General features: G+C 35.2%; 1 protein-coding gene across 6 annotated transcripts in view; it reads left to right on the top strand.

Annotated features, from left to right (window-relative positions):
* Window positions 1-15,162, top strand: part of EPHA7 (EPH receptor A7) — a 163,211-nt gene that overhangs the window by 111,183 nt on the left and 36,866 nt on the right. For all 6 annotated transcript variants that reach the window (XM_068937817.1, XM_068937820.1, XM_068937816.1 and 3 more), the window contains exons 6-7: window positions 9,061-9,185; window positions 12,567-12,735. In XM_068937817.1, the coding sequence (XP_068793918.1) occupies window positions 9,061-9,185; window positions 12,567-12,735 (294 nt within the window). The remainder of the gene's footprint in view (window positions 1-9,060; window positions 9,186-12,566; window positions 12,736-15,162) is intronic.

Below are 15,162 nucleotides of genomic sequence, written 5' to 3'. Positions count from 1 at the left end.
TGTATATTCAAATCAATCAACTATCTTCACTTTGCAAAATATATTTCCCTAAAGTAATGTTTTTTGCTGCTGCAATCACATGATGCTATTTTTTGTGCAGCTCACACATGTTCCCAAAATGATTTATTTTATTATTAACGGTAGCTCAGACCGGCATTATATCAAATGGTTTTCTGTTATTTGTCAGAATTTATGTGATTTTTTTTTTATATATTTCAAGGGAAATTTTGAATATTCTACTTATATCAGCAGCAGTTATCCACCAGAGTGACCTCACTGCGATCAGTGAAACTGCTTCAGTAAGCCTTGAGCGAGGGAGACCTAAGCTGACTGTTGTGCCTGAGCTGCCTCTTGTGGACGTGAGTTCCACTCCTGTGTATATAAATATTCACTGATTTCAGGCTAGTTACTCCCGATATTTATCGCTGTAACAGAGATTCTGTGACAGATATTTATCCATTTCCTTAAGTAATGGAGATTTATCACTCGGGGAAAAGAAGTACAGGCTCATAACATGAAAAGCTGCGAGCCCTTTTTGCAAAGCATTCTTGCTGCGTTTTCTGGGAATACCACCCATGCTGCTTTCAGAAATCTGCTTGGCCTTTGCGGTGCCGTTATAATGTGTTTCACATGAATTTGGAAGGCCGAAACATAAGCTGTACACATTTTAGGAATGTTAGCAAAGTAATATTTTTTCCCCATTGAACGTTTACGTGTTTGAAAGTGGCAGTTTGATCAAACCTCTGGCACAGTGATAATTATTGTTTTCTGCTGACGTCTTTATAGAATATTTATATGTTTTTCTGTTAATATTTGATTAAGTGTTTTTAGTTTTTGGCATGACACTTTCTTTTCAGATTTTTGTTGGCTGTGTCTGAAACAAAACACTTTGTTATTACGAAGCTGGAATTTATTCAACTGTCTCTTGGACATCCTAGACTAATAAACATAATCATAGTAGCCTGTAGGCCTCCAAAGCCACAATTCTAATCACCTGGTATCATGTTTTATTGCAGAAAATACAGTTCTAACTTTTAGACAAGTTAAACTGGGATAGCAGTATTAACCAGACAGTAGCAATGAGAATGCGTTAAGGTTTTTTTTCCGTGAGTAACATCCTTGAAGCTGACAACTTTTTGGAACTGAATAGATGACAGCATGAAATTCAATTACAGCAAACAGTCTCAGTCATTACACCTGTCTACTTCCACAGGAAAGTATTTGTAAATTCTGCTTTATCCTTCAATTCCCTTAAAACTTCAGTCTGTAATTGACAGTTGTCAGAGGAGATGAACAGAGACAGGAAGAGAACATGAAGTATTCGAGTAGCTCACCAGAGAAAAGAGCACCTTGGGGAGTTTTGTGGGGTTTTGTTTTCCTTAATGAAGAGTAATAGTTGTGTGCCAAGGATTTAGGGCAACGCTGGTGGCAGATGTTTCAGTAAAAAAAAAAAAAAAAAAAAAAAAAAAAAAGATTATGAAAGCTGAATCACAAAAAAGGCAGGACAAAAGAAAAATCTAATTAACACAGAAATATTTATTCTCCGAAAGAAAACAAATGCTACGTGAGAACAAAAGCCCCTCTCTGTTATTTGTAAGGCTAGTTTGTTGCTCTAACACATTTGTAAGAATCAGGTTTGTGCCTGACATGTCAAAACTTATTCACAAAGCGAGAGTTGTGGATACCTTGGGAGTCGATGTTGTCGCTTGTTACGCAACTCCGCATCCGTTCAGCACTGATTGATGCCCAAGTTGCCAGTTTTGGAAGAAATGGGATACAGACATGACAATAATATTCGTACCAAATGTCAGGCAAGAGAAACAGGGGAGTTCGTAGGATTGGTCTAGGCGTAGACTCTGACCAGAAAAAAACCATGACCGAGAAACTGTCAGCCCTGATATTTCTAAACTGTTTTATTTGTTTTGGGTACGTCCTTTTTCTTTCTTATTTTTGCTTTCCCTCCCCAAAACTTTACCATAGTAGGCAGCGTAGAAAGCTGGCACAGTTAGTGAGTACAAGCTTAATAAAGGAATTACCAAACTGTTAACTGCTTTAAATGCATCAGAAATATAAAAGATACAGAAAATTAGTAAATTACTACACATTTGATAAGAATGTTGTTTAAATGTAAGCTTTTTTAGAACTTCCTAATAATTTTAGGGGAGATCAGAATGTATTGATTTTTTCTCACCATTTTTTGACTTCTTGTATTTCTTAATTGATTTGCAGTTGTATTCAGATAACTTCTGTTTCTATTACTCTCCATAGATCAGCAGGTAATTTAAGAGTTTCTCAACCACAAAAGCAAGGGCAAAAAAGTGTAATGGAGTAATGCAGTCAAGTATTACCTGACTACATTGCCTGTTGCCTTCTATTCCTCACATCCCCAAGTGGCCCGAGAGCTGTGTGTGCCTCTGCTCACGGCTTGCAGAGCATTGTAAGTACTCTGTGTTATATTTATGAGCCGGAAAGTAAAGTGTGTCAGAGAGGAAGTTAAAATCGCTTCTCAGTAGGATATTATTCGTGTAAAATATCTGATTTATTTGGGTCACCTTTTGAATGCTGCAACTTGTAAACACAGTGGGGAATCTGTCTGTCATTGATCCGAAGCAATGGGTACTAATGGCATAATACAGTGGTACTCAATAACCTTTTATCATGAGCTGCTTTGTCATGTGGAGACTTAACTGAGGGCAGAGAAATACATTTTCACCAAAAAGGAAGCGCTGTAAATTTCCATCTGTCCATTTTAAAAAGTGCAGTTTAAGAGCTGTCATAGTCTTTCCCAATATTTTTTGCATGGATTATCATACAAAATAGTATGAAAGTTACCTTGCATAGTAGCGCAAACATAATAATAAATGTAGGCAAATTTTCCCGAGTGCTCTAAGGACAAGCTAAAGCGTAACTCTGGCCTGACTCGAGTAGCTCTGTCATATTATGATACTCTGAAATGTATTATTTCTCCTTTCATAAAAACACTTTGTGTATTTATGGAAAACCAAGTAAACAAATAAGGGAAACATCTACACTGTAAAGTTTTAAAATTTATGCAGTACCTGCACTTGTCAAGGTTTTATTTCAAGTAACGTCCATGTACATCAGATAAGTCCTTATAAGTCAGCATGGGCAAAGATCCTGAGGTGTATTGCTTCAAACCAGCATAAAAAACAGCGTGGTGCCACATCCTGACCCCAGGCTCCTCCTTGCTGTGGCTGCAGTTCTTCAAGGGGTGTAACGGGTTTGCCTGCCGCTCTAATCTAGCAAGGCAATCCCCGTGCCTAAGTTTCCTTTAAAAACTAACCAGTGTGGTGGAAAAACAGGTTATGACCTCATTTATACTTTTTCTCCCGGGAGCAAATTAGTAAGAAAGCCAGTGCTGAAGGGTACCATTTGGGTAATCTTGATGCAGGATTGGTAGCAGAGTATAGGGAGTTTTGTATTCTCTTCCTGAACAACCACTTAGGAGCTATCAACAGTATAATCCTCTGCTACTCTTTTCATATATACGCATGGGTTCATTTTGTGTTGGTTGTCTGTAAGAAGCCAGATTCCATTCTCAGTTAAAGAAGATGTGCAGTCAAACTCCATTGTCTAAAAATTCCTACCCAAAAAGAAGACAGCTAAACATTTTAAATAGAAATAATAGAGTATGGTGTAGCTGTTGGGACACTGATATCTCCGTTTTTTCCGTTATTTGCATTTGCTAGCAATATCCCTTTTAGCGCTGAGTGCTGACAGCACCTCCCAACTGCTGCGGAGTGCTGTTGTAGAAAAAATGTTGCTAATACTTCATGTAACTTAAAGCTTACATTGGGCTCTGAGATAGAGTTTTACAGGGGCATAAAAATTGATCTCTCACTGCTTTATGACAAAACAATGTTTCTGAGTAATTGCTGCATATCCAGGCGATATGGAAAGGAAAGAGGCCAAAAGCCAAGTGTTTTTATCCTTCAGGAAGTGCTGTAAGAGTCCCGAGATATGAAAGTAAGTGGAAGTATTACTGTTTATTTCAGCAAGTACAAGACAAAGCTCAAATTGTCCTAAGTATATTATTGCTATTATAAAATAAAGGAATATAAAAGTAGTTAAGGAAGGCTGTCAGCCCATTCATTCTTTAGTCTTTCTATAACAAATCATGAAACTGGAGACGCAAACAGACTTGGTAACATTTATTAAGATAGGATTTGGTCATGCACTAGAAGAATTTACTCGCCGTAGTTTGGAATACTTTTTACACAAGCCAGGACAGTAGGATTGAATCTCTTATTCTTTAGATATGTTACCAGTTTTGTACATGTAAATGATTTAATGCCTGGAAATGCTATTTCTAAAGAGAGTTTTAAAAAATGTATCAGATGAGAAGTCTCTATAACTGATGTTGCTAGATGGAATTGAGGCATTTTCATGATGCAGGAAATGGCTGAGTAGGTTTCTTTTAATAAGTACTTTTTTTAAAAAACGGTGTTACAGTTGATTTTATGCTAGAACTGGTGCATAATACCTAGTTCCTTACTGTGGATGTCCAGCTTCTCCTGTTTTGATTTTTTAGTTTGTTTGTTTGTTTGTTTTTTAGATTAATACAAAGTGGGAAAGGACGTCATTTTACATCAGTCTTTGTATTTTGGAAAATATACTCTGGATCAAGGGAAATGCTGGTCATGAGCACCATGGAATAGCTAAGGACAGGGATAAAAGGCATGGACAGTATTGCGTAATAACATTTTCACAGAACTTTGAACTAAAAGCAATGCCTTCCAAAACAATCACTGCAATTTTCTGTATATAAATATTTGTACATATTAATAGTATACCGTATTGTTGGCTTAGCATTATGGATGTAACACATCAGCCTAACAGATGCAATATTCTCTATGGAGCAGAATATTTCCTTGGAATATCCTGCTCTTTTTGACACTTCAGTTTTAACTTTTTCTATAACTTGATCTGAAAATGATGACCACTTTGAAATCTATATAACTTGAAGGCTTTATCAGTAAAGCCCAGCAGAGTTATATTTCTCTGTGCCTATGATGTTGAAACCTAGTGAAAAATCAATTTTTCCTTTTGCTGAATGGTATATTTGAAGCATTTAAAAAAGGTGAATGACTGTGCTGAGGGCCTGTCATTCTCGAAGTACTTTCTTATGCAGCATGTGTAGGTACATCTGCCAGTTAGCCCTGAGAGGCTGCGTGTGTTTGATGCATTGAATGTTGTGTCAGCAGAAAGGAGAAAAAGAAGAGATGAGGTATATCAGAAAGTTAGTTGATAGCAATGATGTTTTGAACAGCTCGTATCCCCCAGTGTAATATATTATGGAAATAATGATTCTGACAAGTGATGCTTCTTCGTAACCCGAAGTGATACAGTAGGGATTATACATGCTCAAATCGTTCAGGACTGGGTACTTAGTTGTCTAGAAATGCTGTAAGAAGTGTCTTCATTGAAAACATCTTTGTTATGGATCCTGTGGTAAGCACCAGGTTACTGAAGGGAAAAAAAGCTTTTATTTATTATTATGATTGTTTTATCTAGCAGTGGGACAAGAAGTAGTATTTTTTGTTTGAATCTACTTTTACCAATGTATCTTTTATTCTGATTTAGTACCATATTTTAACTTGTATTTAGGGATGGATTGTATACTCATTTTCAAGCTCACTCAAACATAGCTGTTACAGAAACATAAATAGGCTGTTAATTAACTAACATGGGAAGGCAATGAGAAGTGGGCTATAGTTTTAAAAAGAGGAGTCCAAAAGCCAAAGCACAAATAAACACATGAATACAAAACAGGCTGTAAAAAAGATGCAGAGAGTGTATGGAGGAAATGATTGTACTAGAGTAAAGAACAAAATGTGCCTGACATGTACACTTTCCCTAAGCACAGATCAAGAAATATAAGCAGAGGCAGAATAAAGATAGTTTTTATATTTAGCCTCTAACATCGGTATACTTGCTCTCCTTTATGATGATTTCTTTACAGTAACAATAGGGTGATATACCTTGACAGAGGAGGACACACTGGCCTCAGCCCACTTGATGATTCTCTTCTTCCCTGATGTATGTCAAGGCTCAAAGTGCGAGACAAAATAGGGTTAAGTAACTCCCTGCATTTTAGAAATATCATCCAGTATGGGGATTACATGCAACATCATTCTCTTCAGAGCCTTAAAGGAAGATGCAGACAGAATTATCAATATATACAGTCTGCATGGTTGGGATCCCTTCTGCCTCATGTGAGTTCTTTTACCACTGAAATATAGCACAGCCTTTTTAACTAGGGGGAAAACAAACAAACAAACAAAAACAAAAAGACCTTTATTCTTTTAATTTGATCATTCTTGAAAGCAAACAAGAATATTAACTAACAGGAAATATAAATCAGTTATCCAGTACAGCTTTGCACACTACCTTTCAATGTTGATAGATCACTGAGATTTTCTTTTCTTTGAATTTCCTGGAGAAATGGAATTTGCCTTTTTGTGGTATACTTAGTACAGATGTTCACTGGGACTCTCGTATGGTGTATTTCAGTTCCCCTGCTAACATCTTCCCCCTTCTCTGTTCCTCTTTCCCTGCATTCCTGTTCCTTCCCCACGTAAGCAAAGTTAACTAATTCCAAAGGAAGTGAGTTCATTTCACTTCACTGCTTAAAAGAAAAATAAATGTTATGGCCAACGGAATAAAAAAATGTAGTATGCTAAAACAAAAGGCGGTGAATGTTGAGAACGATTTCCAGTGACCTAAGTAATATAAAACTGTTTCAACAAGTATAGACATTAACAATTTTAGACATAAAAAAATCTAAAATTAACGGTTTGAAAACATTTATCTGGATGATATAGAACACAATGCATGAAACATAATGACCTCACTGTAATTCAGCCAGGATGGTGTGCTACTCATTTAGACAAAGACAACTAGTTAATCGTAGCAAAGAACATTAGACAGAGTAAATTGGTTTGCTGCATTCCAGACTCTTAGCTACAAAAAAAGCATATATACTACTAATTGAAGAGTGGAAATATTCAAAGTTTTTAGAAAAAGAGTGCAAGAGAAAAAGAGAGAGATGCTGGATTTGGGATACTTTATCCACCCATGTTGTTTACATGATAGAGTTTTATGATTTTATCGGTTAGGCAGCCTACATTAAGGGGTCTTCAACTTGATCATATTGAATATATGACATAATAATGCGTAATGAAAATTATCATACATGGTTTCTATTCTTAATTTCCCTGGACTCTTGGAGCTTCTAAGAAAATGTAAATAAATTCAGCTTTAAAAACTACACAAATATGCAGCTAACAAAAAAAAGTCCAAGAAAGGAACTTCACAATTAAAATAAATTAACAATTAGATTTTAAATTTCCTTGAGGATTATTGTCCTGGTTGTGCTGTACAGATTTTTACTTTTTCTTTTTATTTGTATCCTTAATTCTATATAATGTGCACTCTAGATATTTTATTTACTTATTCTTTAAATTAAATAGAGAAAAATGGGTGTGCGTGAGAATATTAGAATGGGAATTACTCTAATTAGACCTTGACGTGAATAGTAAAATAGAAAGTTGATTTCACATGCTTATTTCAGCAAAGTATCCTTGTTCTACAAAGGAATCTGTATTGGTACACCTGTAATTCTAACGAAATCAATGGGATAAAAATCCTTACATAGTGAAAGCTGTATATATAGTTCTGAAATAAGGCTATTCTTTTTATTGCTAGAGAGAGATTTACATTTTTCAGAGTGTTTGTTCAAGGTTATGGCTTCTGTACTGGAAAGAGATATAAGTAAATTTATATCTAATTTTTTTTTCCTTTCTTGTCTGTGGATCTATGTGGTTCATATCTCTAAACCTGATCTCTGCATATGATCAAGTTTCTAAATAGATAAATATGCATTTTCCTTTAACTGCAGGGGGATGAGGATCAGATCTCTTTGTATCTTTTTCATGAGCACTCTTGAAACTAACTGAATTATTTCCACTGAATTGAAGGGGAATAAGACTAAGTCTTGCTTGGTTCCAATAGTCATGGTTGTGTTTTACATAGCTAAAGTTTTACAGAACTTCTGTACTGTGTGTATATGTGTAGTATATATGTTTGAAGAAACATGTGTTATTGGGACTCTTTTGGAAGAACATGTCAGTGGAAAATCTGCCGTCTTTCCTTTTCATTAACTGTAAGATAACTTGATCAAGAAAGCTACTTTCTCAATCACTCACATTTTATTACATTATTTATTAATCTTATTTAAATGAGAATCAGTGGTTCTATAATGTGTGTACATTTTTTTTTTAATTTCAGAAAGCACCTGTTTGTGGGTGACATACACTAGGAAACAGTATATGTCTGCATGTATGCTTATACGTGTGTCTCTGTAGACTGAGTGGAGTAGGACAGAGACAGTCACCCTTTTATTTCATAAGAACTGCTTAGATTTTCTCAGACTTTCAAAACATAACAAGACTGAATATGGAAATTTCAGCTCTAAAGAAGGAATGTCCTAGAAAGGTTTGAATGAATGAAAAAGAAGGTTTTCAGTCTCTAACAATGTTGTTTTCACTACCAAGTCATGCCATAATAAAATAACGCAATAGATTATTTTCAAACAGAATTGCAAGCAACTATATGAGATCAACCTAAAATGTGATTTTGTTTCCTACAGGTTATTTATTTTTATAACCATTTCTGAAATGTGTGCAATAAATACTTAGATTTGTAATTTAACATAAATTAATCTAAAAATCTACCTTCCTAGCTTAATTAGAATTCATTTGCTTAATTGCCATTCCTATCCCATAAATCCTGGTTTTGCACTAACTTGAACAATGCCACTTTTTGCCATTTGCACTGTAATTTGATTTCTATTATAGTTTATGAGCAGTAATAGGGTCCTACTTGAATATTCATTAGCTGTTGAATTGCGAGCTGTGAAAAGGTGCTTTCTTTTACCTTAATAAAAGTGGCTCAGCATGGGGTGGATCAGTAACGACATTTGATTTTAGGGATCCAACAAATTTACTTATTATTTATTGGCATATCTTGTCCAAACAGCTCCCTCGCAAGTTAGTGGAGTAATGAAAGAGAGAGTGCTTCAGAGGAGTGTGGAGCTTTCCTGGCAGGAACCAGAACACCCCAATGGAGTCATTACTGAGTATGAAATCAAGTATTATGAGAAAGTAAGTGCTAAGATTATCTGTAATGTACAACAATGTGGTATTTGCTTCGTACCAGCTCACTAAATTGTGGGACAATATTACAGCCAAAACAGTCGCGTCTGCTGTGATCTCTTCCAGGCCACAGTGATTTTGGTCATTTGTGATAATCATCTATTAACTATTCCTTGCAATTATTATTGTTGTCATATGCCCTGTATATTATATTTTGGTATCCAAAAAAGTGAAATATCCTCTTGAAATCACCCCTTTTTTTCCTCTCTTGATTTTTCTATTGTTAAATTAGACAGTGGAAATTTTAACATGAGACATCCTTTTTCTTTCTCTTCTAAATTGTTTTTAAAGCTTTTTTCATTTCCTTCTGTGTCGATATAACTCCAATCTGGAGATAAGACGTCAAATACAACTCTTGACTACCTTTGGTATTTCCTTATGAGTCGGGCAGCTTAGACTTTTGTCTGAAAACTTCCAAAACACTTCCTACTGTTTCAGCTGATAAATATTCCTTGTTTGCCCTCTCAAAAACTCCTAGCAATGTGAGATTTATTTTTCACTTGTTCTCTCAGCACAATAATGCATTGAGAGCTGCTTCTCAATAGTAGATGAAGTGATGTCTATTTTTGGTAGAAGGGCTTCGTTGTTGATAACTTTGAAATATTGCAGAATTAAAAAAAAAAATCTGGCAGGCATATAAGTAAGGCCACATGCCACTGTAAGCTGGATGAAAGTGAGGGCCTGGAGTCTTGAATCTTGGGGCCTGGAGTAAGTGTTGCTCATCCAGATTCCCTGAAAATTTTACTGCAGCATGTAAAGTATTTCTAATTGTTGTGAAACAGTCTGAGAGAAGAAGAAGAAGAAAAAAGAATAACTAAAATATAAAGAAATGCACATAGGCACTCCTTTGTGATCTCTTGTGAAGACATTTTATCTCTGAAAACAAGGTAATAATATCTCTGTATCACAAAATAGTTAAAAAAAAGAGTATGTCATCCTACCAGGTAATATACAATTAGGTAAATTCAGATCGGATTGGAACTATTATCAAGTGTCACATCTAATTTTCAGTGCTGAATTACAAAAATATATTTATCAAAAGATCTTTAAACAAGTTGGGAAGGGAATGGAATGTTTATTTGTTGATGCTAAATCCCAGTTTTAATTTACTCCGTTTAATGACTCCTATAATAAAACTTGCTAGATATGTAGAGATAATTACAAATCTTTTTAAAGGAATTATTCTATTTTTGGCAGGTAATTTATCTCTTTTGAGTGTGTGCACATGCACACACACAACTGAAGTCCAAACATGAAAAGAAAGTTTACATAGTTACCAAAGGCAAAACTGTTCTCTGGGTAACATAATATCAGCTTTTTCATTTCTATATGCATAATACTTTCTTCTCTGTTAAAATAAAATAAACCATTTCAATAGCTGATGGAAAATAACATAAAAATGACAAAAACACTTTTCATATATGCTAACTTTTAGAATGTAGATTTTATTACTTTTGTCTATATATTTGTGTTACTTTAAATAAACAGCAGAATTTCATTGCCAGTTTCTTGTATTTGCAAAGCACAAGAACTGGTATTAGTCTTCTTCTGTAAGGGAAGTAAATCTACCAGTATTATACTTACTACAATCGAATTATTAAAAGAGGATAAGGTCCTCACCCTACAAACAATCACAGATAAACTGAACTTTATACCTTTAATTCAATGAAACATTTTTTACACAAATACTTACATGTTTTTCTTCCTTCCAAAATAATGCAGTTTAGCTTGAAAAGTACTTCTTAAGCTTTTTGCTCAGGATGAGAGAAGCAATTCACATTTTGTTTCATTAGTTCAAAAAAAAAAAAAAAAAAAGAAAGACCAGAACTCTCAGCTCCTTTTAGAGCCAAAATCAAATCAAACATTTTTGTGGTTCCAAAATATCCTGATAAGTGTTTCTTTGCCTCTCTGTTCTGGCTAGGGCTGGAAATGAAACTGCCAAATATCTCGAAAGTAAGCCTATCTTATGAGATTTCTAGCTGAGGTTATTTTTCTTTCTTTGTTTTTTATTTATTTTGAATTGAAGAATTGTTGGCAGTTCGGACAAGTCTCATTTATGCATCAAAACCCAAACTCTGAAATTCCACTGTGGCTTGCAGTCCTGAACCTATACCACTATTTACTATTTGCTTGCACTTGTTTCACATCTCAAACATTCCTGTTCTTTCCCACATTCCAACATACGCTCCACCATGGTCTTCACTTACACATGATTTAAATCTTCTTAGAGAAGATACGAAAAAAGTATTGCTACCCAGGCTGACAGGCTTGCTCCAATGACAGAATGGGCAAGGCTCAGGAGAGGCCATTACTGCATCTTAGAAAAGAAATTTGATATGTTGTGTGGAGCACTGTGTTTCAGCAAAAGGCTTCGCTGCTACACTGAATGCAAAGGGGAAGGATTTCCATCATTTTAAGCTGGCAAAGTGCTTTTGAAATCAGTTATAGATTTATTTCTTCCCTCTCTATCTGTCTCATAGCAGTGCCTTGTACAGCTCATGCTTGCATTGCGATCATGTGATGCATTCAGATGGTTGGTTAATTCATCTCTTCTGCCCTTCAAATCAGGGTTGCATCTGCCACTGAAAATCAACAGGGCTGCACATATCTAGACTGAAGGATAATTTGGACCAGTAAATGTGATGAATAAGTAGAGCTGAATACCGTAATGGTCTGTGATACAGCTTTTGTAACATTTGAAAGTGAGTTATTATCCATAGGATTTGTAATCATACAGCTTCAAAATTTGAGGGGTTACATACTCAGCTTCTTTCCCTGGATTTTACTTGATGCCAGAGTCAGAACTTGAGAAAAAACTGGGAGCCAGAGAAAAAACTAACTGTTTTCACTAGGTTAAAAGCTTCAGAATTCAGGTAATATACAGTCAGTTTTATGCTGGCACCATAATAACTTCTGAAAGATGTTGGAAGGCAACAAGGGAAAGTATTCTGACCATGACAGAATAGATTTTCCTGTTGCTGAACTGTTTAGACCCTGCAGTTCTCCCAGGAAAGCTGTGGTCAGGCTATTTTTTCATCAAAATTTGACAAAATGTAGTCAGATCACAAAAACCAATTGTTTTATGCCTGAATGTTTTATGACTGACAACATGAGCATCCTATTTAAATTTTATGTTGCTTTAAGGGCTTCTCATTGCAGTAAGAGCGTTTTGTAATACTCCTCAGAGCGTGCTATACTTTTTATGTTGGGGAAAAAAAACATTCAGTAAATTGAAGTAAACTACCCAGACCAGTTGTCTTTTGTTAATGTGCAATCATGATAAAATCTGACCTGTAAGTGTTATTTAATCTTTTGCCTTATTTTTTTCAGGATCAAAGAGAGAGGACCTATTCAACGGTGAAAACCAAGTCCACTTCAGCTTCTATTAATAACCTAAAACCAGGAACAGTGTATGTTTTCCAGATTCGTGCTTTTACTGCTGCTGGTTATGGAAATTATAGTCCCAGATTGGATGTTGCCACACTAGAAGAAGCCACAGGTAAACATTTTGATTTATAGGCAATCAACATTTTCAGTAAGTGGTAAGTAAAACAAAAAAGGAGGAGTCATAAGAAATATTATTGAAATCAGAAAGAATATCAATATGCTAATTAAGTGTTGTTGATTTGGTTGTACTGTCCAGCTAAATTCTATGTGAAAATGAGTTTTTGTCATTGTATTTTGAAGGATGTGCTTCAGTTAGTTGTTTTACCATCGAACTAGTACTCTTATAATTAGACAGAAATGATATGTGACACGTCAGGTTCTTCCTCTCTAATGTCCTCCTAACACAAAGCAAATGATTTTTTCACTTGAATACACACCTCTTCCTCCCCATCTGAGAAGGGAGTAATGGTGAGATGAGCGACTCTACAAGATTCTTCAATAGCTGGGGAGATTTCAGCCCACAAAAGCTTCTTCAGGTCAATTTTTTTTCCTGTTTGATTTCCAAAAAAAACTCATCATGAAGTTTTGTCTATGGTGTGTGTCTTATCTGTGCATCCATCCTTAGTTTCTTTCAAGCTCATTGGCCAGTTTCATCTCAATTTGATAAAGAAATAGAGGTCCTAAAGATAATAAGTTTCTTTAAGGCTCATGTTGCAAGCCATGTCCAGAAAAGCACCCTGTTCAAACCCTCATAATGGAAAATCTGATGTATAAATTTGATCAGTATGATGCATTAAAGAAAGCTGCGTGGCTGTGACATTGTTATCTCAGTAATGGGATAACAGTTTGTGAGAGCTTGTTCTTCCTTTGTTGCTAAAACATGTCTTTATTTGTCTAAAAATCATTCTGGTACCTTTTTTCCTGTTGACCATGCAGTTACATGCTTACATAGTAGTAGAAAAATTTTCACATTTTGGGTCTTAAGAAACTCCTGGGTCACTGAGACCTGACAGCTGTGAGCTCACTCATCTGAACTGTCTGTGGCCTGGGCAGCTTCACGGCTCTGTCACAGACCAAAAATTTGGTTATGCTGTTTTGGGTCATTTGCTTCAAGTTGACCTTTCTGACAGCAGGTCAGCCAGTTTGAAGCTGGGAGTATGTAGTCTACAGGTTCAAAGGCCATAGACTATCAAGTCGGGTCTCGGTGCTTTATGCGGAATATCTAAGGCACAGGTATATGCTATAATGTCTTATTAATTACAGTCAGCTGTTTCATGAACAATTGGTAGGAATTCTTAAGACACAGCAGTTAGGTCTTAACCTTGCTTCCACATAGAATATAAAAAACTATTAATAAGGAATAATAACATACCAAATAGTGATAATTGAAATAGTAATTATGATAATAGCAGTAATAAAATATTAATGATAATATTATTCACTCTGTGTCTGATAGTATGCTTTTCATCCGTAGAATTCTACTTCACAAAGGAAGTCAGTAGCAGTATCTCCATTTTACAAGATGGGAAACTGAGATGCAGACTGAAGTAATTTCTTATTTTGAGTAGATTTTCTGGCAAATAAATGAAAAGTCTGTCATAATCTGTCGTATGGTTCCGGTAATTAGCTAATATATTGTCCATAGTGACTTACCAAAATGTTTCCCAGATATTTCCTTAATTACCAGAGTATTTTTTTATATATGGAATATAAGCGTACCAGTAGCCATTAGCATTAGCAAATATCATTTCTGGAGTAAACAGTTTCAACTGGAGTTTGGTCAGTATATAGAAGATTAGGAAAACTAGAATAAATGTATCACTGGCCACGTTTATGTACCCCTTCTGTGACTCAGGTAATGAACAACTACATATAAAATAGGGATATACTGGGCTGGTATGAACAGTATGAACAGTATAATTTTTCTCTTATCATGGGCTAGCTTTGTGTTTTGACATGCCCTGTAAGATGTTCTCTGCTTTGATGAAAGAAAATTAAAAAGTGGCATTTTCCATTTTCTTGTGAGAGCACTATAGCACATAATTCTCATAAAGGCTAAGCAAATTCTGTTTTCCATATATGATTTTCAGAAACAATTATAATCTTGGCAAAAAAATAGTAAATTCTATTGAATTATTTTAGAATTGTTTATTTTGTGCAAATAAGTATATTTTATTTGTTGTTTTATTAGATCTTGCAAGCTCATCAAATTAGGCTTTTGTTAACAGTTTAAAGAAAGAGCTTTAGTGCATCATTTTTAGGCAATATCCCTCATGTGAAGTACTGTAGAGCTGAGCAGTAAACCAGTGTTATTACAGTAGTGAAGAGGCATTGGCTCCTCATTATTCCGGTGATTTCTGACCATAGCTTTTAAAGATTTCAGAGTATTTTGAAAGTACATAGTGAGAGTGCTCAACCACACAGTCAGGTAGACATGTTGCCTACCTGAACTTCTCCAAAAACTTTTTCTATTTAGTGTCTTTGGTTAGTAGTGTTGAATAAATAGAGTTTTGTATTATGCTCAAGCTTCTGTATTGTG

Source organism: Struthio camelus, chromosome 3, assembly GCF_040807025.1.
Source record: "Struthio camelus isolate bStrCam1 chromosome 3, bStrCam1.hap1, whole genome shotgun sequence".
Taxonomy (NCBI): Eukaryota; Metazoa; Chordata; class Aves; order Struthioniformes; family Struthionidae; genus Struthio; species Struthio camelus.
The sequence above is the reverse complement of the archived record's forward strand: the minus strand, read 5'-3'. Positions and strand labels throughout refer to the sequence as shown.